The sequence below is a fragment of the Mya arenaria genome, chromosome 17 (genome assembly GCF_026914265.1).
Source record: "Mya arenaria isolate MELC-2E11 chromosome 17, ASM2691426v1".
Classification (NCBI taxonomy): domain Eukaryota; kingdom Metazoa; phylum Mollusca; class Bivalvia; order Myida; family Myidae; genus Mya; species Mya arenaria.
Genome location: NC_069138.1, coordinates 34,542,542 through 34,570,136, shown reverse-complemented (window position 1 = coordinate 34,570,136; position 27,595 = coordinate 34,542,542). Strand labels below are relative to the sequence as shown.

The following is a 27,595-nucleotide window of genomic DNA, read 5'->3' as shown; positions in this document are numbered from 1 at the left end:
TAATGGTCATATGTAAGTAGAAAGGAAACAAATAATTGGAGGAACCATTCATCAGGTATACAAATTAACAAATAAACCTACTGTACGCTGTTACACAAATTTTGTGAGTGGATGTATACAATAAGTGATTATGCAACATTCAATTGTACCCACGCCCTCCACCCCTCAAGGTCCGGGGAATAGCGGTGGCTTTGACTTTTGGTCTATCCAATCCCAGGTAAAAACCACGTCCTGCGGGGACAAACTGCTGATAAAATCCCCATGCCCCCGCCCACTCGGGATACTCTAGGTAAGGCCCATTTCCCACTATTTTCGGCGCGAAAACAACATCACTGCATTCACTCGGCACTGCGGGGCCACCTAAAAGGTTAAAACACGGCCTATTACCCCCGCTATCCCCGGTATGCCTCGGACCTGGAGGTCGTGGTTACAATTGACTGGTGCATTTATGATTATATGATAATGAAACTAACATACAATGTGGCCAATTCAAAAGGTGTTATAAATGCACGAAGTATATTTGGCGGTGTATGCGTTATAATAATAGGTAGAATAATGTTGATAGTCGCTTATACTTTTAGACAACTTGCATTGTATGTAGTTGATGCTATTTAGAGGCTGTAAAGTTCATTGACGTTGCTGTTGCTGTGATAAACAGTATATATATGTTCTATCAACAGTTAGCTGCAACAACAAATACTTCAGCAGTGATAAGGTGACGGCGGTGAAGGCCGGCTACTGCTGGAAGTACAGCAACCACAGGTTTACAATGAAGAGCGCCGCCGATACATGCCGCAAGCTCCATGCTCGACTTCCGGCCATCAACACCGTAGCCAAGACAAGGGCCATTACGAAATTCATATCAGGTATCTTATGAGCTTAAGAACTTCCATGTTCAAATCACATCTTTATTGGTCCTGATAATGAGCTTCATAGCAAATATTAACTTGTAATTTTTTGGAGTCATAAACTCTTCGTTGACATAGTAGTAATTTCTACTTGATTTTAATTGTTATTAGACCTTAGTCAGGGCTTTTTTACCATTCTTTGCTGTAGCCGATACCCAGGTTATTACAAAAGTGCAATGTTTTTTTAGAATTATAATGGCTTTCATTTTCAGCCTCCAGGAAGGCCGATCCGAAAGGTGAAATATTTGGGCACGAGTTCTGGGTATCTCCGGTCAAGAATTCTAGATGGAAATATACACAAGCGAAGGTGATATGATTTTTTGTTTATCTTATTTATGTACACACTCACTAGTGAATCCTGGGTAGGAGGACCCCCCCCCCCCCCAAAGAAAAACCCACAAAAACACACACACACAACACACAACAAATTGACAGAGTTGATGTTCGTTGTCAGGGACGTCTGTCACTCTCCCTATGGATATGCATATTTTTCTTTGCAATACTACCAAAAGTTAAATAAAAACATTAATTTAATTTTTAAATTTATCAAAGTCAGCTTTTCATAAGTACATAAGTGCACTTGTAGCTCGACTATTGGAAGATAAGGGAGAGCTACTCACCCTAGATATGAGTTCTCAGCTATTCAACATACTTATTTAATGACGTTAGACAACACTATTTTGAACATAATGCAACTTTTTGGCCATTATTTATTTGCGTTAAAACGTCTGTTTATTATAAGGTTTTGCATGTTAGCACACATGTTAGTGAATACCTCTGCATAGTCTTGATGTATTTCCCTTGTACTTTATACTTTTATGTATGAAATAGAGGATAGTTGCTTGTTTCCGTGTCAGGTCGTGATTTATTTCACCGAGTGAGCACAGAAAGCGATATTTTCTTTAAGTGTTCACTTTAAATTGTCGTTTGGTGTTCTCTTTAAATTGTTAAAACATACCTGTAACTTTATTTGCGAAAAATAAGACATGTTATAAACTAAAACATAATTTAAACACGCGAGGGGAAAAAATAATGTTTAAAAAATGAATTAGACGTAATTTGAAATATAAACAAAGTTTGATTAAAGCAATTATTATTATATAACGCAAACTATTTTTTTTTATTTTAGAATTTTCGCAGACGACGTGCCATATCATAATTTCAGGGCATAACAAATGCCTTTGCAGTTATTATACAACAATAATTGACTGTTCTAGGTATCTTACAAAGGCTCCACTGAGAAGGGCTCCCTCGAAAGAGGTTTGATGTGTGTACTGTTCAACTACAGGACAGGCAAGTGGCGGTATTCGGATTGCTCCGGACACCATCCAACTGTCTGTGAAGAAGCCCACAAGTACCCGAATGAAAACCCAAAAGCTTCAAGTAAATAACTAGATTAACTTGCATATTATACTTGTGTTGGTTTTTCATGCTGCTATCTTCATGTGCTATTCCTATGCCAGGCTCAAATTTCTCGAAATATTTAAGTCTCTTAAAAGAGGAGTAAGCTGTGGTCACTATTATTGTTTTTTAACAAGTTGCGTATTATTTAATATGTTTTTAAGGAAGTTTTTTAGACCTAAGTTGGGAATAATCATCATGATGATTTCGATGAAAAAAATCATTTATCACAATGAAATGAAAGTATGTATTTTGGCTAAATTATATTTAAAAGCAGCTCTATAGTTAAGCTTGAAGCCATTAGTTTAAAAACCCATGTTCTGCCTACAATCGGGTCTACTTTTTTAGGTACCCTATACGTAGATATGTAAATTTTGGATACTCGGCAACAGACTATTTGTTCCGAAACATTTCTTACTCTTAACTGACTTTGAAAAATAAGACTTAGTTCTTCGTGATTTTTAGACAGATAACTTCCATTAACCATAAAACACCTTCCAAAATAGTATATACTTCACAAATTACAGAACTGCATAAATAGTGAGCTTAACTTAATTGTGTTATAACAGACTTAAAATTATACGTCCATATTTGATTTTTTTTAAATGGTATTGAATACAAAATAATGTTTGTAAAACGCGTGAAGGTACCAGAAACGTCCGCGAAACAATGCTTATAAAACATCTTGTGATTACAGTATGTTTTATTTCAGCTGCGCCCAAGACACCCAAAACCAATAGGCGACGAAAAATGCCGCCCAGTACCAATAAGCGACAAACAGTGAAGCCCAATACGAATAGGCGACAAACTTTGACGCCCATTACCAATAGGCGACGAACAATGCCGTCGATGACCAAAACGCGACGAACAATGCCACCAAAGTCAGGGGGTTCAGGTGATTTTAACTTAGTGGTTTTAGTACACATGACGTTAGGTATTGTTAAACTACGCTCTTTGATAAACTCATAACTTTTTATTTCGTCCAATTCGGTAAACTATGTGAAAAGTTATGCCATTTTATAGCTTCGTTATCGGGGGTAATTATAAATGTAATCAAATGTATCATGATAATATAAAGGGTTTACGGCACCATTTTGATAGGGCTGTTATTCCATTACATCTTAATGCTACATGTAGAATACATGTAGATAAACCTTCGCAACAAACATGTTTAGAAGGTATTTCCACACATATAGTTTTGACTTTATTCTGTCTAAAGGTTTCTTACTGTCTCAGTCAAGTTTCTATAGCAACAGATTTGGAACATGTCAAATTCAAACTAAGTGATGGCAAAACGAATAAACCCAAAACTTGGTTTAAACTACAGTCAATTAAGAGTTACTTGCAAAGTTACACTTTGAAGACTATATGTTAGTATTTATTTATCAACTGGTTTGTTTTTATAAAACCGGTTTCCATAGAAACGATTATTGAGAATCACATAAATTCTTAAATTCTTTATTAAATTGCAAGTGTACGATTACATTTGATATCTTATATTGAACATAAATAATGAATATAACAATGTTCATAAATAGATTCACAGACAAACCATAATGCACATCAAAATATAATCAAACACATACGTTACTATGTGTTGCTATGGCAACCATTTGCATAAATACAGAAACATTTTTTGATGTTTTTGTGTTCATATCCTTAACGTTCCAATATTGGATGCTTATATTTTAATGACTAGAAACTAAAATAATTATATCATAAAGAAAAAACATGAAATTAGTTCCATAGCAACCACATAATTTCTCCATAGTAACCAATTTATATTTACAAAATGGGTAAAATTCAAGCCCCTATACAGTAGACTTGTGCACATTATGTTTGATGTTACTTCAACAAACACATCATGATTAACTCAATAATGGTTTTAAAATTAAACTTTTAAAAAGATACACATCAAACTATTCAATATGTGACAAGATGAGTGAGTTTCTTTGATCTTTTTCTTGAGCCTTTTTAGACTGACTTTGTTAACTCTTCAAGTTTCATCTTTATAGGGTTCTTGTTTCTTTGCAATTCACTAAAATAATTTTTTTGAGATCTGAACTGACTACTGAATATATTTTTCTTTTACTTGAAAATTGGAACACTATTCATTAGATGAACAAATATTTATATAACTATTTGAATGAAAGTGCATTCAAACTTACAAACACTATCTGCCTCCAACCGAGAAAGATATTCGGATAAGCCGTGAACGTCCGAAATACTGCTCAACTGAACGTCAAATTAAGCTTCCTCATGTACCTAAAAGAGATTAATTCCGGATTAACTGTTAGCATCAATTTATTACAGAATCATATTTCTAGACAGAAAAATGTCAGAAATTTGCAAAATCGAGTAAACAAACAAGAAAAACACTACATTTACCTGTCAAAACAACAGCTGTTTTCTTGTTTTTACGAGAGCGCCCTCATGCGAGAAAATTCTATTTTCGTTCATACACCATTTTCAAGCGCAGGATTTGTACTTTTGTTTCATTACTTTCGTTTTCACTAACAATTAATATTATCATTTGGAAATGATGAACAGGTACCCTACCTATCGTCAAACGCGTGAATTCCGTGACCGTTTAAATCGGTCTTCGGAAAAAACGGCGAATAGTAACATTGCTTTACAAGGCGGTATTTGTAAAATCTAAGATAGTTTATTTTAAAATTTATATAGAAAAAAAGAAGAATTCTTAATCTGTGTGGAAATGTAAAATATGTTATGAAAATGTCAGGCAATCGTTTGCAGTTAACAAAAATAAAAGTCATTTTTTGTAAAATTTAACGTCAATTACATATATGACGTCGCAAACTGAACCCCCTACCGAAGAAAATAACAGCTGCACCACGGCAACAACAACAGAAATCCACGCATGGTAAAAAGGCGTTATTTAAAACTCTCTTTAAAGTAGCACCATATGGTGATAACTAAAATAAATATTGAGGATGATCTGTGGTCAAGCTTTTTAAGCAAGCGTGGTGAACCAAAGACGGTGCCAGCTGGTTGTACTTCATAAATGTAATAAATAGAGCTTTTAATTTACTGACATTGACATCACAAGAGAAAACAGTTTCATTAATATTGTACTGAAAACATCAGCAGGTGTAATAACAGGATACTGATAGTTCGCCGAAAGGAACAATACAACTAACTCTTTCTTTGTTTTTGACCGTCAATTGTCTTTCAGATGTATATCTGGGTGATAAATTAACTGCTTTTTAATAGTTCACTTTTTTTGTTCCCAACATGTAAAATTATGTTTGAAAAAGAACTCTGAGAAATATTAACAGAAACTGAAAAAAGCGTTTCTTTTGCGTCACAAAAGACTAGGGTGTCTGTCTCATAACTGGTGAAAAGGCCCTGAGGAACTTATAACGTCCGTGAGACCGTGCTTGCCATCTTGTGAGCCCCCTTGTTTATTTTCAGCTACGCCCAAGCTGCACAATACCACTAGGGGACGAACAATGCCGACCAGTACCTCAACAACAATGCCATCAAAGAGAATAACAGCTGCACTGCGCCAACAACAACAACAGAACGTCACGCATGGTAAAATGCGCTAATTAGAATTCTCTTTTAATTAGCACCATATAATGAGAAGTAAAAAAAATATTAAGGAAAAAAGATCTGTGGCCAAGCTTTTCAAGCAAGCGTGGTGAACCACAGACGGTGCAAGCTGGTTGTACTTCATAAATGTAATAAATAGAAAATTGAATTTACTGACATCACAAGTGAAATAAGTTTCATTAATATTGTAGTGAAAACATCAGCAGTGTTATAACACGATAGTTCGTCGAAAAGCATTATACATGTACAACAAAAACGTGCTTTGTTTACTTTCCCTCGGTTGTCTATCAGATGTATCTCTGAGTGATAATTTACTGCTTTATTAATAATATTTTACTCCATTGGTTCCTAAAATGTTTGATAAAATACTCCCCGAAAAAAACTGAAAAAAACGCGCCTTTACACCCCACAAAACAGCTAGAGTGTCTTCATAACTGGTAACAGGCCCTGAGGAGCCAGTAACATCCATGGGACCGTGCTTATATGACATCTTGCGAGCCCCGTTTTTTTTTTCAGCTACGCCCAAGCCGCCCAGCAAGAATAGGCGACGAACAAAGCCGATTTCTTCGCTCGCTTCCTGGATGTCATGGAATAGAAAAACAGCGGCATCACGGCAACAACGACAACGACAGAAATCCGTCCGACGTGGTGAATAGACGTTTTTTAGAGTCATTCAGATGTTCCTTAGATTATAGTTTATTAGTTTATAAACTACTTCTTGTCGTAAAACATTAGACTGTAAGATATTTTAATTGCAAAAAAATGTTAAACTTGTATATAAATATAATGTGGTTATTTTCGACACAAATGTGTAGACAGTCGTAAAACAGTTTTTCAAGGCCATCAGATAATGAGGTTAGATAAGTTCATATTATCCTTAGTGCAAATTATGGCTCCTGATTGACTATGGAACTAAGTTAAAGTTTTAGGGATATTTATTAATAACTTCAGTCTTCTATACCCTTCATTCAATAGACTTAATACTTCCCACAGTTGTTCAGGACCATCACACAATGAGGTTACACATATCCTTATTACAAGTTACGGCCCCTGATTGACTTAAAATCTTAGGTTCAAGTTTTAGGGCAGGTTACAGTTTAAGGGGAAGTTGGGATTTAAATAGAAAATTTCTAAACCCTTCATTCAATGTACTATATGCTGCGCACAATTAATGACGATCATCTTACAATAAGGTCACATAACTCCATTTTAACCCAAAATGCAAATTATGGCCCTTGATGTTTTTTTGTTGTTTTTTTCATTTTAATTTCTTTTGACAGGCATATTTTTATATTCTGAACAAGGTTTTCATAAAGGGAAAACCAGTTATTAGAATGATTTGCGTCAATGTTTGGGCGGGAGGTGGGAGGGCAGCGTCAAAGTCACCTTATGTATAATATCAATAATTTTAGCTAGGTTTGACATAAAGTGACCAAAAGTCACTGTTACAAAAATAGAAGAAAGCAGATGAAACTGAATCTCTTCTGCCAATCTTTAAAAATCCTATTTTGTCACATCGCGATTCTTGTTTACTTTTTAATATGATTGTTTTATTGCTTTTGACAGGCACATATTACATTGTTATTGTATTCACGTCTAAGTCAAAGCGGTGTAGTCGAGCGCGCTGTCTTACGACAGCTCTTGTTTATATAATGTGGTTACTTTCGACAAAAAATGTGTAAACAGTCTTTGAACATTTGGAACATGTATGACCATGTTTCCATCAGCGTTCTAATAAAAGTTGTGTTTTCAAGTGAAGATTAAAGTTATGAGTCTTTAATCTCAGACTCAAGACGTATACGTTTATACGGACCTCGTTTTTTCGGATGTGTAATAATGGCAATATGCTTGTTTGTGAGTCCAATTTAGTGAACCAACATGCGTAATCGTCCCGGTGTTTTGAAATATATTTTTTTACAAGTTTCGAAAGAAATGAGGTATTTTGTTTTCACATTGCCGTACAAACCGTCAACGTAGTTCGCTTAACAGCAAACATGTCGTTATAGTACAATTCGAACATGAACTATGTAATATTAAGATGGCGTGAAATAACATTTTAATGATTAAGAATGGGAGGAGTGAACGAAGCGAACAAGCCCTTCTTAATCATTAAAGTATTACTTCATATGATCTTATGGTTCTTAGAATACTTCCTCATTGGCTGGCACATCAGGAGGGAGTGTGCAGCGAATGAAAGGGAAGTAAGCGGACCCTCGAAAATTGAAATTTTTAATGATTGAGCCTAGTACTTTATGATTGCATATATCTGCAATTTCATTGGCTCGACATGTATGTTGTACTCTCATCGTCATGGAAGGACGGCACATCACACATTTCGTATTTAGCTCAGTAGTGTTTGTGTGGTGTAATAGCTTGTCTTATCGCTTTGTTGTAGAGCATTGCCAGACTGGATTCTATCTTCACAAGCATCTATGCTTTATGCTGGTTAAAGCCCACGGTACTGTACAGGCGGAGTTCTTGTGCCACAAACATCGCGCAGTCCTCGCCTCCTTCACGACAAGGGCGCATGCGATGTCCATCCAGAGCTTTGTGCAACGTGAGTGTCATGGGGAAGTAGTATGTAGAATGTAGAGGTATAATTTAGGAGGATTTAGAGCCTGTGGCCATAATCATTATCAAACTAAGAATTAACTTAAATATAAGATCAGAATCCAAATGCTTTGAATAGACAGTAGACATATCTGACCAATAGACTGAATGTAATCCATGAGGCGTGTCTAAGGATAAGGATAAGACTTCTGTTGAATATGGGCCCTGGGTTGGTATTTAATATTGATCTTAAAGCTGCACTCTCACAGATTGAACGTGATGACACCTTTTTATTTTTTGTCTTGGAAAGAGCCATATTTGCAAAATCCATGGAAACCAGTTATATAAGACTGCTGACAAAAAAAATCGCAGATTTTTATATTTTAGTTCAAAAAGTGATGTGATATGCATTTTTCTTAAACCGTTAGCAAGGAGACGTATTTGCACGTGCTCTAACAAACAGGCTCAAATATATGCCAATTTAGAAAAAGGTTGAATTCCAAGATATAAACAAACAATATATATAAAGTATGGTTTATGTATGGTTTATATATTAATACTGCATGTGGATCAGGGAGGTTGTATTGACACTCGTGGATTTTTCATATTATGATTTAAACCGATACTAGCTTGTTTCATCAGTGTGTGTATACCACGTGATAAATTGCATCATAACTGTTACGTCAGATGACAACATTTTGCTTCGAATAAAGACTTTAAATAAGAATAATTCTATTTTTTTCTCACCATTTTAAAAACAAACAGCGCAATCTTACAGAGCCCCGCCTTCTATCTTTTACCAGAGTTTGATTGAGAGTTAAGGTACATAAACACACTTCGACAAACCTTTTCGCAAAACCGGTTCATAAAGGAGCCCTGCCAAAATATTATTTTGGAAACAGGTTGTCGAAGTGTTTAAAGAAACTAATCAACTAATCAAACTCCGCTATTAAAACGTTCGTGGTGCTCTTTCAGCGACAAAGACTGCCCTTTGTTTCATTTAAAATGGTGTAGAAAAATAAAAGTTATCTTTGTTGTTGTTTTTTTAAGCAAAATTTGGCCTTCTAACGTAGCATATATAGAGAATACTAGGTTAGTGCCGTGGATGGAGGAAGTTTATCTGGCAAGGCGGAGGAATTTATCGGGTGAGCCGAAGGCGAACCCGATAAAATCCGCAGCCGAGCCAGATAAACTTTCTCCACCCACGGCACTAACCTAGTATTCTATTTATCCTGTTACTTTGTTTAATTAAACGCTATAAAACCTTAAAATTAATAAGAATCTTTAAAAGTAAGGGGGACAACTGTTTTTCCCTGTTGACGTCATCACACTCGGTATCCATGTTTAAATCGCCCCCAAAATAGTTCGTAAAACTGTTCAACTTTTTTAGTACGTTTATATTCAAAGTCATTGCATTTTAATACGTCAATATCAATTCAAAACATAAAAATACTTTTAAACGTGCATAAGCATGGATCAGTCTCTGAACATTATCTGATGATGTAACAATTATTCCGCAAGTCAGAGTACAGTACACAGGTCAAAATTAAAGATCACGAGTGTTTACAAACAATCGCAACATATTAAATGGATTTAAATGATGTTGATAGTGTTGAATGATCATAACTGCACCGGCAAAGAGATCATTCATTTCTGTTGTAAGTGAGATTTTGTCATTCACCACAGAAATGGAATAAACTATCGACGAGTATCGTTGAATGCTGTTTCACAGTTTCCAGCATTTGCGGGTGGGGTAAGATTTTCACATCTCATGAAGATTTCAGGTCGATTGTTTTGCCAGTGTCATTATTTTGCATAATGATGGGACTTTATGGGCGAGTGATTGCTGAGGTCGGCTGTTAGTGGTCCATTGATAAGATACTGAAACGGCAGTTCTGCTTTTCTTCTGACATTGCAGAATATATAAAAGAAGTTCGTTTTCGCGGTCACATGACCACCTGACTGTAGATAAACATCACGTGGTCTACTATCCTAATAAACTAAAGTTTACACGGCACCTTGTTATTGGACCGATTTGTATGCAGGTGACAGGATAAATGACGTTATTTATCACGTGGTATATATACACAAACTGTTCATTACGTCATTAAAATCGCGCAATAAAACGTGGCGTGACGGTAGAAGAATTGAATACAGCCGTTTTACACTGAAGTGGAATAAGGATTACAGTATTTTGTGATATATCTTGCGTGTGGATTTATGATGGGTATATAATAAAACTTGTTATGGCGTGACTTCAGTAGAATGGAATACAGCCGTATTGCACTGGATGAGAATACAGACTACCGTATTTTGTGATATATCTTGCGTGTTGGTTTATGACGGGTATCCAATTTATGACATTCCATGGTGTATCATAGTGCAGTACCTCTGTCCGTCTGACCATTGCTATCGTGTCTCAGTTGTACCTGTACCTTTATATTCGAATTTTCACCAAACTTCACAGAAAGATTCGCATGGGGAAAGTGTGACGTCTAATTAGCACTCATCAAAGCTTTCGTCCCAAGGTCAAGCCATACATATGTTCAATTGGCTATCAGTCTTAAACAAGGAGAAATGGGGAACATTGGACATGTGACGTTCCTTTAAGCATGTATATAAATTATACACGTTCAGGTTTGACGCCGGAATATCGTGGAGACCGTGGTGTGCTTATGGCCCCGGTTAAGAGGACCAGAAACAGCGTGGTCTGGCTGCTCTCGAACAAGTATGCAGAAGCCGCCCTTAAGCACAACGGGGTCGACCTCAACAGCTTGCACAAGGTTGACGCCATATATGCTCCCTGTGAGTAACTATTTTTAAAAGCATCCTAATGTCTAGATATAATGAATTTTTAATAATGAAAGTAGACTGGGCAAGTAATAAGACTGTTAATTATAAGAGGTAGATGCATCAAACTGTTCGGGTTTGTGATACTTGTGTTGATATATCAAACTGCTAACTCGCGGACATCATATGACATAAAATCGCCATTCGTTGCAAACACGAATGGTTTTCTTCAGACTGGAGATCCACACCTATAGTATACCGTAAGCACTGTAGAAGAACTTGCACTAGGGCGGACAAAGGCTGTTTTTTTCAGATACGGGCGATCTGTATCTTTGCCGGAAGCACTCGTATCAGGATTCAGGAAGGACGATGGCTACAACGAAAACTAACACCATCACTATCAATGGTTTTGTATTTTTCCAGACACGGATGGACTGTGCCTATGCCGGACGCACATGTTCCAGGGCGGACAATGGCCACATAAAAATGAGATGCACCATCTTTATCATAATGTAATGTCTGACAGAATCGGGAGGTCTATACCTATGACCGGAAGCACTCCTACCTAAGCTGCGGCCTGCGCATGTTTGTTTTTTCGCGCCGAGTGGACTTTGGCTACAGCAGCCCCTGAGATGATTAGTTATCTGACTAACAGTATTGCTACTATTATTAATATGCAAGTCAGACATTGGCGGTCAACTTTTTTGCCGGAAACACTTGTCTCAGCACGAAAGAGAAGCTAATTTGAAAACTAGCCCACATCCAGGTGCCATGATTACGAACAGACTCTCAGTCTCAAGTCTGCATCCAGACTTAGACTCAGCAAAGCATTTTCATGAAGGAATATAACAGCTTTTTATAGAAATGTGTTTAGATGCATTTCGTAGTAAACTATTCAAATAGTTATATACTTTTGCAAAGTTCACCATCAATGCTGTTCTAGATGGAATTTAAGCTACAAAGAAATGAAGATTTGAGTGTTCAGTCTGAACTCAGACTTGAGACAGTATGTAAACACTACCCTATGTCCAAATATCGCGAACAAACTCAAGTCATTCCTTGGCCTAAAGCTTAACTTAGTTTTCGACATTAGAACATTGTTCAAAAATGTTGACAGACATCATTGCTCAATATTTTAAATATCATTCTTTCTTGAACACAAAATATGCTTGAGTAGTAACTCAAAATTACAATTTGGACTCAAGTTCATTTCTTGCTTTTGAAATATATTATTTCCATGATATATTGACCATGTTTGTTTCAAAATAATCTATGAGGGAATGCGCTCTTACATGTGTAAAACATATGATTTTGAATATCTTCTGATGTTTTGTGGTACTATGAGTTGAGATTGTTATATTTGGGCAAGCACTGTTATATTTTGGCAAGCACTGTTATATTTGGGCAAGCACTATCTGTATCATATTTGGTTTTCAGACAAGGGAGGTCTACATGTATGCCGGAGGAACTCCTGTCCCCGCCGCGGCCTGTGCATGGCGAAGCCGACCCTCACTCACGGTGAACTGTATGGCAGCAAAAGCAACGACGATTACATCAATTTAGTTTAAACATAGGCATTGGCACTAAATAGTATATGTACTCAGTTGACAACTACGATGACTTTTCCACATTGTGTTCACTTAAATTAACTGAGTCACTGGAATTTTAATTGCTTGGATATTGACTCAAGACATTTTGCCATAATAATACATACATCATTTGCATTACGTTTTTGACTTTGTCTGTGATACTTTTAATTTATGATATAGTTTTTAATAAAAAATGCATATTCATATTAAATTCCTTTTGATTATGTGTGAGGTTGTTTTTTCTTGTAAAGAAGTGCTGTTATCATCATTTTCATTTCCAGCCTGCAATCTCACAGACTGATCGTTTCGACAACTCTGTTAGTTTTTGTCTTAGAATCAGACAATTTTTGCGTTAATGTCCGGAAATAAATGATACAAGACTGCTGACACACAATCAAATCGCAGGTTTCCATATTTACTGTTTTTAATGCAAAAATCCCTCTTTTTCGTAGAGCGTTAGTAAGACTAATTTATGATAAAATTCATAAATACCCCGCTCAAAATGGCAATTCCCTTGAAGCGCGTTAGCGCATGCCCTTAACTAACATTTGCATAATAAGTAGGTCGCCGAAATTACTACGCCGGTGATTTGTCGGGGGCATTCATTCGAAAATGAACGTCACTTCATTTGTACAGAAAAGTACCAGAGTGTAAAAATATTCAAATATAACCAAATCGCTTTATTTCACAGACGCTGTAAAAGTTATATGTCCAATATCTTATTCCCTATCGCCAGCAACCCCGGTATATGCACTTTATTCGGTGTACACTAGGTCAGTATTCAATATTGCGCATATCGTTTGCTTTGGTAAAACGTTTACATCATTTTTGCGCTATTGTAGATATTTGCGCGTACACTTTTCTAAATGTTTAAGAAATGTGTATCTAAATATAAATATATTCGCGCGAGTCCTCTCCGAGGATTCCAGCCATACCGAATGTAGCCGTTGTTCCATATAAGTATATCGCCAGTTTTTTTATAGGACGCATTTGTATATGTCCGTTAGAGTCTGTTTGTGCTTCCTTTTTGTCCATAATGATTATATATTTAGATGGTCAATCGTTCCCAAGGGATAGCGTCTGGCGGATATGCCTTTAGATACAGTCAGGGTCGGTCTGTCTGTTACGTCCTTATGTTTAAGAGTTAAAGTTTTGTAAGGAAGCCATGATGTGTCAGGTCAAATTCTCAATATAAAAAAATGTTTTACGAGTTATTTACATGTTTTCATATGCTCAAGCTTCATACCTTTAGTATCTATTCTTGCTTGATTTATCATTTAGAATAAAGATTAAAGCATTTAGTGCAGCCCTAACATTGAAAGGTAATTTAGAAAGTGTGGTATCGATTGAGCAATTTTGAGTTTGTTTTTCAAGCGGGTAGATTTGTTTATGAATAACTTGACCCCCGTTTTTATTTAATTAGGTTATTTAATGCTTGTAATGAATATACAATGGTAATCATAGTCTGCATTCGCTCGAAATGCCTTGAAATGTTGTCTAAATACGATCATTTCATATTGAATTATAGAGAAAATTACAATGGTGTTGTGTAATCTAAAAGTGTGCTCGTTACACTGAACTTTCTACTTGCAGCGTAGTTAAAGTGTACCGATTTCTAACCGTCCACATACATCCGATGTTGTTTTCGATAAAAATGGCCGAGGAGCTCCGAATGAGCCTATACTTCTCTGCTGTTGTTATTGTTTTAGTCGAAAATAGGGAAACAACCAAAACTAATATGGGGCTCCTTTTTGGAAGGGGGGCACACGCCCAAATGTCCGCCTCAGAAGTAATTAATAGCGTGCATCAAGGTAAATGTATGACTGAAAAATAATATACCAACAAAATATAAACATATACGTTTTATTCTAACCTCTATACTCTTAAAAGAAGTTTGCACTTCAATAACACAAGTTTACAAGGACTTTTAATATCTAATTTATAACATGTCAAACAGGTCATTAAAAGAAGATCTAAGATAATTAAAAAAAATATATCATACATTAAAATACCCATTTTAAATTAAAGCAATGCTTAATTATACTTTAAATTGATAATTTAGAAGCAAAACTTCCTAAAGAAATAACAATCCAAAAATGAAGCCTCACCCAACGACTCCATATCTTATAGCGTATTATACTTCAATGCTAACTAAATAACGTATTAAGTCAATTTGCATGCAGGCATTATGAAAGCATAATAATACAGTGTGTGTTTAACAAGTGATAAATTACGTCATATATGCTATGCTACATCGGAAGGCAACATTTTGCGTCCAATGAACTTTATCTTCACCATTTTAAATGAAACAAATGGCAGTCCATGCCACTTAAAGAACCACGCCTTCGTTTCATTACCGGGGTTTGATAAGGTGATTAGTTCGACAAATCCGTTTCCAAAACAATGACTTGACAGTGCTCCATCAGGCGGCAGTTTTGTGAAAATGTTTTATGAAGTGTTTTAAGAAACTAAATTCTCAATCAAACTCTAGTGAAAGACCGAAAGCGGGGGTATGTATACTGTATTATATTGTATACATTTATATTGAAAACTTTTTACATGCCTATTGAAACGCTATACACTTTGAACATGAACATTGAAACGCTATAATACTTTGAACATAGATATTTAAACGCTATAACACTTTGAACATTGATATTTAAACGCTATAACACTTTGAACATAGATATTTAAACGCTATAACACTTTGAACATAGATATTTAAATGCTATAACACTTTGAACATGGATATTTAAACGCTATAACACTTTGAACATGAACATTGAAACGCTATAATACTTTGAACATAGATATTTAAACGCTATAACACTTTGAACATGGATATTTAAACGCTATAACACTTTGAACATAAATATTAAAACGCTACAACAATGAACATGAAAATACAACGCTAAAACAATTTGAACATGAATATCGAAACACTATAACACTTTGAACATGAAAATTAAAACATTATAACACTTTGAACATGAAAATTGAAACGCGTTAACTCTTTGAACATTATTGGGACACTACATGTATTAAACTTTATTCATACATATTGGCATGCCCTAAAAGGTTATGTAAATAGAAATTGTGACGGGGAGGAGACAAAGCAGTTGCCATTGATTTCCTCTGACCAGTGTCTTAGCAATATATGTGTGACATATTATGATGGCTTTGTATGATTAAAAGCCGTTTTTTGCATTTGCCATGTGCTACATTGTATTCTCCTCGAAAGCATCCATTGATTTGCAAGCTCGCAACATATATTGCATGAATGCAAAAATAATTAGCAATCCGTATATTTTACTCTGTTTATTCTTATTGCTTTGAAAAGTATATATTTATTTATGAAGATAAAATCTAGGGCTAAAAGCACAACTTTTGACTCTTAATCTGATTGAGTTTTGCAAAATTAAACATTGAACCCATGATACGAACTCGCAAACAAAAAGTTTTAACAGTTCTTAATGACAAGCATTTTTCATGCAACAGGCATTCTACAGCAACAATACAATATTGAAGCAGCAACATTTATAGTCTTCAACACACATCCTGACATCTCCTCAACTCTCATGACAGGCCCTGGCCCTAAAGGAAATCGAGTGTTTTATTGATTTGAGAAATAATCCCTTTAGACGTCAAAAACAAAGTGCAGTTTTGGTATCTTAGTGACAAAGGTTTTACCCAACAGAGGTTCAATAAGACTATTTACTATGAGCATTGAGTTAACGACGTAATGGAGTCCATTACATGTCCCGTCAGTGCAAGGTATATTGTAAAGACAGGTGTTATTGCTGACAGTATGTTCTGTATGCCAGTATTTGAAGCTGTTGTTACTCTGTGGGCATCATGGGGAATGGCCATGGTAATATAAACCAAGATCGAAGACTTTCATTCTACCATTAACAAAAAGAAAATGTTTCGCTTCAAAATCTATCAATGTTATCGGCCCAATCGCCGTATAATTTGTCTGGACCAGCAAAGGTGCTAAGTCCCTGCTCACTTGTAATCTTCGCTTCAAAGACATTGCTTGAAGACGGTCTATGGTGGTTGTGTTCCCATATTCAGTTATACTAGCAAGTGTTGGTTGTCCGACAAAATTAAGATTTCTTAATAGCTTAGGTGTGAATGTATCCGGAACCCTATGGAGGCAAAATCCAAACATTTGTACAATACTTCCCGACTTTATAACTGTGTGATATATTATTTCTAACAGGAACTGCTGCATTGCTTGGTTTTTACATCCACTTCTTACTGCATCGGCCATTTCAACAACTGATTGGTGTTCATAGTCCTCGAATAACTTAATGCAAGAATTATCTATCTCTTTGACTATAGTTTTAACCACGACGTGTTGTCCTTTATACATCCCGAGGAATGATACTCTGTCATAATTATTTATTAACAGTACAGTTTATTTAATGAACATAGCATGTTATACAATAACAAGAGGTGTATATGATGATACAATCCTTCGACTCGATTGCTCTGGACCAATTGTATAGAGTCTTTTATGTAGGAGGTGACAGTTAGATATCAAGATTTTTCTTCGCATAGAAGAACATTTTTTCTAGGTTTGAATCCTCATCCTGAAAGTCACTATGATAGTCGGAGTCACCATCATCATCATCACTCCCAGATTGCTCACTTCCATCAGAATCTTTGTGTTCTGTAATATAAAAGTAGTAATTGGAATTGATCAAAGTCCAGTCTATCTAAATGCAAGCATTATTTTAAAAGCAAAAATATTAGTTATTTACCCTGTGGTATCACTTTAATGAACATTAATAGCACAAAAATGTCAATTTATACATAAAATGAAATTTTCAAGAAACCGTACCATTTTCATCCATAACCATGGGAAGGGGGTCCTCCAAAGAGTCTGGTTTTTCACTTGTTCTGGGCTCTTGAACCATCGTGGACTCGGCCTCTTCACTAGGTGTTTGTTGGGTTGCTTGTTAAAATACAGAATAGTGAGTAAAATAAAAATTGTGTGAAATTTGTTAATATTGAATTTATCATTATATCTGCTTTGTTTTATCCTGTAAAAAAAGTAATGGAGATTACCTTCTATAGGTTTTGCAGCATTTTTTGGTCTCCGCATGTAACTGACCCTTCGCATACCTTGTGGTTTCATTGCATCCGCTTCAAAGACATTGCTTGAAGACGGTCTATGGTGGTTGTGTTCCCATATTCAGTTATACTAGCAAGTGTTGGTTGTCCGACAAAATTAAGATTTCTTAATAGCTTAGGTGTGAATGTATCCGGAACCCTATGGAGGCAAAATCCCAACATTTGTACAATACTTTCCGACTTTATAACTGTGTGATATATTATTTCTAACAGGAACTGCTGCATTGCTTGGTTTTTACATCCACTTCTTACTGCATCGGCCATTTCAACAACTGATTGGTGTTCATAGTCCTCGAATAACTTAATGCAAGAATTATCTATCTCTTTGACTATAGTTTTAACCACGACGTGTTGTCCTTTATACATCCCGAGGAATGATACTCTGTCAACTCCCCTTCCGACCAGCTTTATAACCTTTACCTCATTTATATTCGAAGAGTTTATAGTATAGTTCTGAATTTCTGAAAATGAAACAATTTCATTCTTTGGTTTTGAAAATCACCTAGTGATTTGGGGTTGTCATGGTGATCGTTTGCTGGTACTTTTGGTACATCGTTTGCCACCATACCAAGATCCATCTTGATGGTGCGTGGTCTCTGCAGATTTGATGTTTGCACCGATGTATTATTAGGTGTTTCATTAAAAGATCGGTATGCAAAGTTAGCACAAAATACTTTCCGCTCAGTATGAATATTTATATCCTTGACTGTATTTGTCAGAAACAAAACAGCCCACAGAACCAATAGTGTAACAACCTTTTCATCAATGCTTTTCTTTTCTGAATCATCATCACAACTTAATATGTTTACGAATAAGTGTTTGACGACGAGCAAGCACATATATAAAAATCGTTTGCTGCAGCATAACACATAAATGAGCTATCTGTTAACAAACAAAACCATTAGTTTTGATGCTGGAATATCATCTTTATCGTTGGTATATTAATCCTTAGCTACCAAGTGAAACTTATTGTTTTTGTTGCGTAAACCTTTTGCCGAGTTAGTTGTAAGGTAAAGCAAATATAAACTATACCTTACTTAATGTGACCGCAAATGCCTTTTATACTAGACAGTGCGTGTGCGCGAACCTCTAAATAACCGATTTAATTAACCAACTAATGACTAAATAGGAATTAAGCAGCTAAAGCAGCGGGCTTTCTTACTGGATAATATGAACAAATACCAACCACTGTGGCATGTGATTGTGTATATTGAATAACTATATCATAGAAAGTATAGATATACTATCTGCATGCATGTGTTTTATTCAACTGTACTTTAAATTCGGGCGTTTTACCCGATAAGTGGATGGAAGGGACTATAATCCAAATACATAAAAAGGATAGTGTGAACGATGTCAATAATAATAGAGGTACGAAAGTCATTATCACATTGCAGGACTGGACCAAAAATTTTATGTACATTTTAGTGAAAGTTAATTTGATCACATACACATAGGGTTAGGTACTAAATTTACAAGATACACTTTTGACAGATAATAATTATTTATTAACAGTACAGTTTATTTAATGAACATAGCATGTTATACAATAACAAGAGGTGTATATGATGATACAATCCTTCGACTCGATTGCTCTGGACCAATTGTATAGAGTCTTTTATGTAGGAGGTGACAGTTAGATATCAAGATTTTTCTTCGCATAGAAGAACATTTTTTCTAGGTTTGAATCCTCATCCTGAAAGTCACTATGATAGTCGGAGTCACCATCATCATCATCACTCCCAGATTGCTCACTTCCATCAGAATCTTTGTGTTCTGTAATATAAAAGTAGTAATTGGAATTGATCAAAGTCCAGTCTATCTAAATGCAAGCATTATTTTAAAAGCAAAAATATTAGTTATTTACCCTGTGGTATCACTTTAATGAACATTAATAGCACAAAAATGTCAATTTATACATAAAATGAAATTTTCAAGAAACCGTACCATTTTCATCCATAACCATGGGAAGGGGGTCCTCCAAAGAGTCTGGTTTTTCACTTGTTCTGGGCTCTTGAACCATCGTGGACTCGGCCTCTTCACTAGGTGTTTGTTGGGTTGCTTGTTAAAATACAGAATAGTGAGTAAAATAAAAATTGTGTGAAATTTGTTAATATTGAATTTATCATTATATCTGCTTTGTTTTATCCTGTAAAAAAAGTAATGGAGATTACCTTCTATAGGTTTTGCAGCATTTTTTGGTCTCCGCATGTAACTGACCCTTCGCATACCTTGTGGTTTCATTGCATCCGCCTGAAATGTTAATGAGAAATGTCAAACGGGTAATGTTCATCTACGAGGATCCATATTATTCCTATGTAAATCAAATATAACATAAGTTGAATGACCCAAAAGCAACAAACCCTATTACAGGAGGTGAATTATAAAGCCCTAATAGTAAAAGCATACCATCCACAGATCTATAGCACAAGCAGGGTTGAAGTCCTTCACCTCTGGGGACAAGATTTTCACCTGCATCAGTGTATTTAATGTTGATGCATTTAGACGAAGGCGCCTAGATGTCTTCAGAAGTTTCATCTGCGAAAACGACCCTTCACATGAAACAGTCGTCGGTGGTAAGCTCTGGGGCAGCTCTATTACCATGAATATTGAGGCCAATCCCTCCTCATCTGTGAACAGAGTCTCCCATGACATTTGTCTGAGACTCTCACCATGTCTGTGTAAATAATAAAAAAAACATCAAAGTAAAATGCGAAAGATACTTTCCTGTTTGACAGCTTAATATACATCAAGAATAAAGTTTGTTTAGGGATAACACAAAACAATGCAATCATGATTTGAATAATTATCAACAAAAGTACGAAAAATGTATATTCAATATACATGTACTGATCGAGAATTTGACAATAAAATGTTACCGTTTCCACAGAATCTTTTTTAAAAAACCTCCATTGGTCCAAGGCTTCTTCTGGACTAAAATCATCATCAGATCGTTTTAGAAAGTCACTGTAGAAGGTTCCAACTGTGAGAACGTCATCATCTCCAAAATCTGCAATATACTTTCAAACTAACATGTACTTTTAATATGCAAAAAAATTATACTGAACTGTTCGAGTTTAGACCTATCTTAGCCAGTATCATGCAATCTCAAAAAGCACCCCTGAAAATTTGTAAATAATTATTTCATCTTAGTGCTTTGTTATCATTTGAAGCAACTAATAAGCCATTATTTTATCCAAAACATCAATGACCGACAAAAATATTACTGATTAGGGAAGCAAGATTTAGAAATATAAATTACGTTTATGTGACTAGCCTAATATTCTTAATTTGGGCACAATAGAGCTTTTATTACAAACAAACTAGTGACACACATGAATGAAAAAAGAAACGTGTAACTGCAACAATAATAACTAAAAAAACATTGGCAATGATTAAGACTAAGAAATGAAGATCTCAATTATAACAACTCGCAAAGAACTCAAAAAGAACATGAACTGGAACTTCGTAACCATTCTACCTCTAAACCTATCAGAATCAGTTACTGGCCAACAGTTCAGTTTCAACAGTCTGGTAGCCTTGATTACTTTTGAGGTAGCATCATCATCATTCAGATGGTATCTGACCTCAATTGCCGAAATAATGTCAGCAATAAGTTTTCCTTTATAGGAAAGATTGGGCATTTTACCGCCTCCTCTAAGGGTGATCCCTTGGTACACACCACTCCCTAATACCTCAGACAGTGTTGTGTTTTCCCTGTTATCAAAGAGCAGTATGTTGTATGTTTTATCCCTTCTGGTTTGTCCAGTCGACATGGCTCCCAGATTCTATCCCAACTTTAATCTAGTCAATTATATAACAATCACAGAAACATTTGTTAATCATTAATATGGTTCTTAAACACATGTACAAAGATTTATTACAAAATAAATGCACATGTATTTATCCTTAAAAGGCTCGAAGTAGCCTATATGGTACCTGTTGGTGATTGCTTTATTAAATAAATTTAAAATTTCCTTTTAAAACTTATCTTTTAAGAAGATCAACTAATTTAAAGTTGCACTTTTACTTGACAATGAAAATATGTTGAGATGTGTGCAATTTTTAACAGATCTTACAGCAGTGCGTTCTCTGCAATCGTCTCCTTTGTCGCCTCAATCCATACCATGGCATCGCCAAGTGTAATTGACTTCTGCTGCATCTTTGCTGACAGCTTTGCCAGTGGTTCGATGAAGTCCTGTCATTAATAACTCAATAAGTGAATTAATGTGGCGATTTTAAAGATGTTGTGGAAGCCCATAAACAAGTTAAAATCTATCACTTTATGATATGAGTATCATAAAGTTTCGGTTGATTCAATAATATCAGTGTTTTACATTTTGTCCTTTTACTTATAAATTGAGCTGGCGACCAAATTAATTCTAACTGTTGTGTATTCAATATTTAAGTCATGATATGCACATGCAGGAACAAGAAGAAAGCAACTACATGCTTGTCTGTCATAATCTTGACAAGGCCTTCTGCTTTGGGGTTGTTGTGACTTTGGTCAGACAGGTGACATTCAAATGCTCTATATCCCTTTATCAGCGCCTTCAGTCCTCTGCTGAGATGAGGAAGCCAACGTGTCCCTGTGACTTTTGGCGGTAACATTGCCTTTAACTGCAGAGCTTCGAATGTGTCCTTTCGACCTTTTTTGTTTTTATAGTATTTTTTGTAGTGATAGTGGAGCCCGATCAGTAAGGTCATCAACTTATCATAAAATTTCACCCCTTTTAATGCATCTCTGAATGCCAGTTCAAGCCTATGTACTAGACAATGAACATTAATGAAATGAGGACCGTTTTTAAGTAGGGCAGCCAGTCCTGCTTTAACCCCTGTCATATTGCTGGCACCATCCGACCCAAGGCCAATATGTTTAGCTGGAAATAAATAGTTAACAGATTATGGCTATGATGCACTTGCACATGAATTGAAATGCTAAAATAATAATATTTAAATCAGTCAAGATGATATATATTGTGTTGCACAAATGTCAACTGAAATTTGATAAAAATCTAGTGAGCTTAAGGGTAAAACTACGGTATAAGAAATTAATCTAAGAAACAAACAGTTGTTATTGTACTTACATTTTTCTAAACTGTGTTCTTCCATGAAAGAATTCACCATGGAATGTATGTCTTTGGACCGTGTGCTTTCTGGTGTGCGGAGTGAACAGAATCTTTCTGTAATTTTCCCATTGGTAGAGCACCTGATGTATATGGATTCTTGTTCATCACCACTTAAGTCTGTAGAACCATCCAGGAGTATTGAGAAGGATTTTGACATTCTCACTGTTGCAATGGTCTGCTGGACTTCAACCGTCCCAATGTAAGTCAAAAATGCCAGAGCTGCTTGACTGTTTTTGTAAGTGTCCCCAAGTTTAACACCATGCGCTTCAGTACATTCGCATAACCACTTATAGTCCCTAAGGGGTCTACCGCGTTTGGCAACAGCATGGGCATTTCGAAAAAGATGTTGAAGTTTGTTACGTTCTGCCTGTTTTAATGACAAGAGGGCTTTGCCTGATGAAGATGACGTAAGAACATCAACAGTAGATGTGTTTTTTTCACTCTCAACAGCTTTTTTGTGCATATCAGACATTTCATGGTCATTGATTGCACTAATTTTTAGGTTACTGCAACCAGTAAGAAATTTCTTTCCTACTTTGACCTGAAGTTGAGTTATTGTCATATATTCTTGGCACACCTTGCATGTCATCACCTTCTGCTGTTCATGAAAGATGAGCCAACTATCCCGTCCCTTCAGCCAACCGGGGTTCCAATTCCTTTCCCTACGGTTCTGTTCATACTCTTTCCACCTTTCTTCGTTTTTCCCTTCTGCAATGGTTGTTGTTGGGGGCTCCTTATTAATATAAACATTCAGACAAATAAATAAATATTCAGTAAAAATAATTACGATTATGGCGAAAATGATGTAAAAGAATAAGCAGTTTTAATCAATTATTCTCAGAGTCACTTGTAAAGTGACTTGTAAAACACTAAAATAGACAAACTATACCATTGGAGACATAGTTGGCAGTTGGTGAAAATTATTCTTTAATTTAATTAAATGTCATGTTTACGATAATTACATTATGTTTAAAATAATATTTAAAATAACAAGATCCCGTTATAATACTGAGTAAACTTCAATAACATACCTTTCTTTTTGTTGCTTTACCAGGGCAAGCACCGTCCGTGTATTTGGGGAAAGAAAAGATTTGTAGAACTAGTGGGCATAGTTATTTTGTTTACAAACAAGGTCAAAGGAAACGAGGTCAAAGGCAGTCTATGTCATCCAAATGCTTGCATCTGATACGGATCTATATTGACGATAGAATCTGAGTGGCTGAATGATTTAGACTAGGCCAAAGGCAGTCTGGGTTAGTGAACGGTTTCCGGTTTCCAAACGCTTCCAGTTCGAAGAAGCGGGACACAAAATATACTTCGAACACGTCGGCTGTTACCGTTATATACTATCGATTACGTGATTCAAAACAACGAAACAGAGGAATCGACCAACACTTTAGACATTTGGACGATTTTTCAATAAAAAAAAATGTTTTGCTCAAGAATTATTGCCGGACACCCGGGCCTACAATTAACATGTATTTGCCGGACCTCGCGATTTATTACCGGCGGGAGCCGAGGTCCGACGAACTTTCGTACAGACTGCAGTATGGAAGCGTATGTGTATCTGCCATTGTTAAAATGTTGCCATTCTATAAAGTAGGAGTTAATATTAAAACAGCATATTTCAATATAGTTTAACACGATCTGTGAATAAAAAAGTCTTTATAAACTAAGTGCGGACGCCTGCCGTTGATACATTTCATGGTTTCAAGCTATTATTTTATTAAGTTATCCACTGTTGGAGGTTGTTCTTAGAAATAAATTGTTAAACGTTATATGGGACTTTCAATCTTAATTAACCAAACCTATGCAAGGTTGTTACAATATTAGCACATTCTAACCAGATGTTACAACTCTATATCTACATTGAAGCTTTTGTCAAATATTATTTCTTTTTATATCAAGGTGATATTCAGTGCAACTCGAGAAAGAAACCATAAATTAATTGCGTACGTACTAAAGGAACAGCTTTACTCCCTTTCAGGGAGTTGATAAAGATATATGAAATTGTATGATGTATTATGCTTTGTAGAACCATATGATTCCAAAACACTTGTTAAAGATATTCCACACATTTATAAACGTAGTTCAAAGATAGAATACATATAGGTGAAACATAAAGTAAACGCCAATAACTCCTACTACTTCTACTACTAATACTTCTACTGCTACGTCTACTACTAATCAGTCCTACCACTACTACTAACACTACTACCACTATCATCTACTACTACTACTACTACCATTATCACTGCTCCTATTACCACTACTACTACTAATACTACCACTACCACTACCACTGCCACTGCTACTGCTACTACTACCACTACCACTACCACTACCACTACTACTACTACTACTACTACTACTACTACTACTACTACTACTACTACTTCTACTACTACTACTACTACTTCTACCGCTGCTGCTGCTGCTACTACTACTGCTTCCGCAATTTCCACTAACACTACTCCTAGTAACCCTGTAACACTTTAAACATTGAAAAATGAAATGCTTTAACACTTTGAACATGAATTGTTAAACGTTATATTATAGATACTTAAACAGTAAAACACTTTGAACATGAATATTTAAACGCTATAAAACTTTAAACATAAATATTTAAACGCTATAAGACTTTGAACTGAATATTGAAACGCTATACCACTTCAAACATATTTTTTTAAACGCTATAATACTTTGAACATGAATATTGAAACGCTATAACACCTTTAACATGAATAAATAAAAGGTAAAATACTTTGAACATGTTTATTGAAAGGATATAATACTTTGAACATGAATATTGAAACGCTATTACTCTTTGAACATGAATATTGAAAAGCTTTGTCACTTTAGAACATGAATATTGAAACGCTACAACACTTTGAACATGAATATTGAAAGGATATAAGACTTTGAACATGATTATTGAAACGCTACAACACTTTAAACATGAATATTAAAACGCTATTACACTTTGAACATGAATATTGAAACGCTATAACACCTTTAACATGAATAAATAAACGCTAAAACACTTTGAACATGCATATTGTCACGCTATAACACTTTGAACATGAATATTGAAACGCTATAACACTTCGAACATGATTATATAAACGCTATAACACTTTGAACATGAATATTGAAACGCTATAACACTTTGAACATGAATGAATTAACGCTATAACACTTTGAACATGAATATTAAAACGCTATAACTCTTTGAACATTATTGGGACACTACATGTATTACACTTTATTCATACATAGTGGCATGCCCTAGAAGGTTATGTAAATGGAAATTGTAACTACAAGGAGACAAAGCTGTTGTCATTGATTTCCTCTGACCAGTGACGTAGAAATATTTGTTTGACATATTATGATGGCTTTGTATGACCAAAAGTGGTTTTTGCATTTGCCATGTGCTACATTGTATTCTCCCCGAGAGCATTCATTGATTTGCAAGCTCGCAATATATTTCATGAACGCAAAAATAATTAGCAATCCTTATGCGTATTTTTTGCTCTATTTATCCGTATTGCTTTAAAAAGAAGTTATTTATTTATGAAGAGAAAATCTAGGGCTAAAAGCACAACTTTTAACTCTTAATCTGATTGAGTTTAGCAAAATTAAACATTGAACCCATGATACAAACTCGCAAACAAAAAGTTTAACAGTTCTTAGTGACAAGCATTTTTCATGCGACAGGCATATTACAGCAACAATGCAATATTAAAGCAGCAACATTTATAGTCTTCAACACACATCCTGACATCTCTTCAACTCTCATGACAATCCCTGGCTCTGAAGGAAATCGAGTGTTTTATTGATTTGAGAAATAATCCCTTTAGACGTAAATAAACCGTGCAGTTTTGGTATCTTAGTGACAAAGGTTTTACCCAACAGAGGTTCAATAAGACTTTTTACCATGAGCATTGAGTTAACGACGTAATGGAGTCCATTACATGTCCCGTCAGTGCAAGGCATATTGTAAAGACAGGTGTTATTGCTGACAGTATGTTCTGTATGCCAGTATTTAAAGCTGTTGTTACTCTGTGGGCCACATGGGGGGTGGCCATGGTAATAAAGTCCAAGATCGAAAACTTTCATTCTACCATTTACAAAAAGAAAATGTTTCGGCTCAAAATCTATCAATGTTATCGGCCCAATCGACGTATAATTTGTCTGGACCAGCAAAGGTGCTAAGTCCCTGCTCACTTGTAATCTTCGCTTCAGCGACATTGCTTGAAGACGGTCTATGGTGGTTGTGTTCCCATATTCAGTTATACTAGCAAGTGTTGGTTGTCCGACAAAATTAAGATTTCTTAATAGCTTAGGTGTTAATGTATCCGGAACCCTATGGAGGCAAAATCCCAACATTTGTACAATACTTTCCGACTTTATAACTGTGTGATATATTATCTCTAACAGGAACTGCTGCATTGCTTGGTTATTGCACCCACTTCTTACTGCATCGGCCATTTCAACAACTGATCGGTGTACA

At 35.5% G+C, this 27,595-nt stretch overlaps 3 protein-coding genes and 1 pseudogene across 3 annotated transcripts; 1 reads left to right on the top strand and 3 right to left on the bottom strand.

Annotated features, from left to right (window-relative positions):
* The first annotated feature begins 261 nt into the window (after positions 1–261).
* LOC128223413 (uncharacterized) lies at positions 262–12,927 on the top strand. Its single transcript, XM_052932692.1, has 10 exons — positions 262–289; positions 681–866; positions 1,121–1,215; positions 2,126–2,291; positions 3,022–3,204; positions 5,745–5,867; positions 6,402–6,533; positions 8,281–8,442; positions 11,073–11,240; positions 12,663–12,927. Exons 1-10 carry the CDS (start codon positions 262–264, stop codon positions 12,791–12,793), a joined length of 1,374 nt encoding a protein of 457 aa, XP_052788652.1. The 3' UTR covers positions 12,794–12,927.
* A 4,313-nt stretch (positions 12,928–17,240) lies between these two features.
* Positions 17,241–18,000, bottom strand: LOC128222818 (uncharacterized). Its single transcript, XM_052931946.1, has 3 exons — positions 17,888–18,000; positions 17,661–17,774; positions 17,241–17,489 (listed from the first exon to the last, which is right to left on the bottom strand). The coding sequence occupies exons 1-3, from the start codon at positions 17,955–17,957 to the stop codon at positions 17,350–17,352; spliced, it is 324 nt and encodes a 107-aa protein (XP_052787906.1). The 5' UTR covers positions 17,958–18,000; the 3' UTR covers positions 17,241–17,349.
* A 1,471-nt stretch (positions 18,001–19,471) lies between these two features.
* Positions 19,472–20,951, bottom strand: LOC128223412 (uncharacterized; annotated as a pseudogene).
* LOC128222816 (zinc finger protein 862-like) lies at positions 20,944–23,880 on the bottom strand. The gene is made up of 4 exons (XM_052931944.1): positions 23,041–23,880; positions 22,376–22,833; positions 22,033–22,151; positions 20,944–20,963 (listed from the first exon to the last, which is right to left on the bottom strand). The coding sequence occupies exons 1-4, from the start codon at positions 23,669–23,671 to the stop codon at positions 20,951–20,953; spliced, it is 1,221 nt and encodes a 406-aa protein (XP_052787904.1). The 5' UTR covers positions 23,672–23,880; the 3' UTR covers positions 20,944–20,950.
* Positions 23,881–27,595: the final 3,715 nt, after the last annotated feature.

Excerpts from the sequence above, each read along its gene's own strand:
- LOC128223413 (XM_052932692.1), top strand. The coding sequence starts at position 262 with ATGCCCCCGCCCACTCGGGATACTCTAG. Across the intron at positions 867-1,120 it reads CATTACGAAATTCATATCAG|CCTCCAGGAAGGCCGATCCG; the intron begins GTATCTTATGAG and ends TTTCATTTTCAG. Across the intron at positions 1,216-2,125 it reads GGAAATATACACAAGCGAAG|GTATCTTACAAAGGCTCCAC; the intron begins GTGATATGATTT and ends TGACTGTTCTAG.
- LOC128222818 (XM_052931946.1), bottom strand. The coding sequence starts at position 17,957 with ATGAAACCACAAGGTATGCGAAGGGTCAGTTACATGCGGAGACCAAAA. Across the intron at positions 17,775-17,887 it reads TGCTGCAAAACCTATAGAAG|CAACCCAACAAACACCTAGT; the intron begins GTAATCTCCATT and ends TATTTTAACAAG. Across the intron at positions 17,490-17,660 it reads CATGGTTATGGATGAAAATG|AACACAAAGATTCTGATGGA; the intron begins GTACGGTTTCTT and ends TTTATATTACAG.
- LOC128222816 (XM_052931944.1), bottom strand. The coding sequence starts at position 23,671 with ATGACATGCAAGGTGTGCCAAGAATATATGACAATAACTCAACTTCAG. Across the intron at positions 22,834-23,040 it reads AGAACACAGTTTAGAAAAAT|CTAAACATATTGGCCTTGGG; the intron begins GTAAGTACAATA and ends ATTTATTTCCAG. Across the intron at positions 22,152-22,375 it reads CTTTCTTCTTGTTCCTGCAT|GACTTCATCGAACCACTGGC; the intron begins GTGCATATCATG and ends TATTAATGACAG.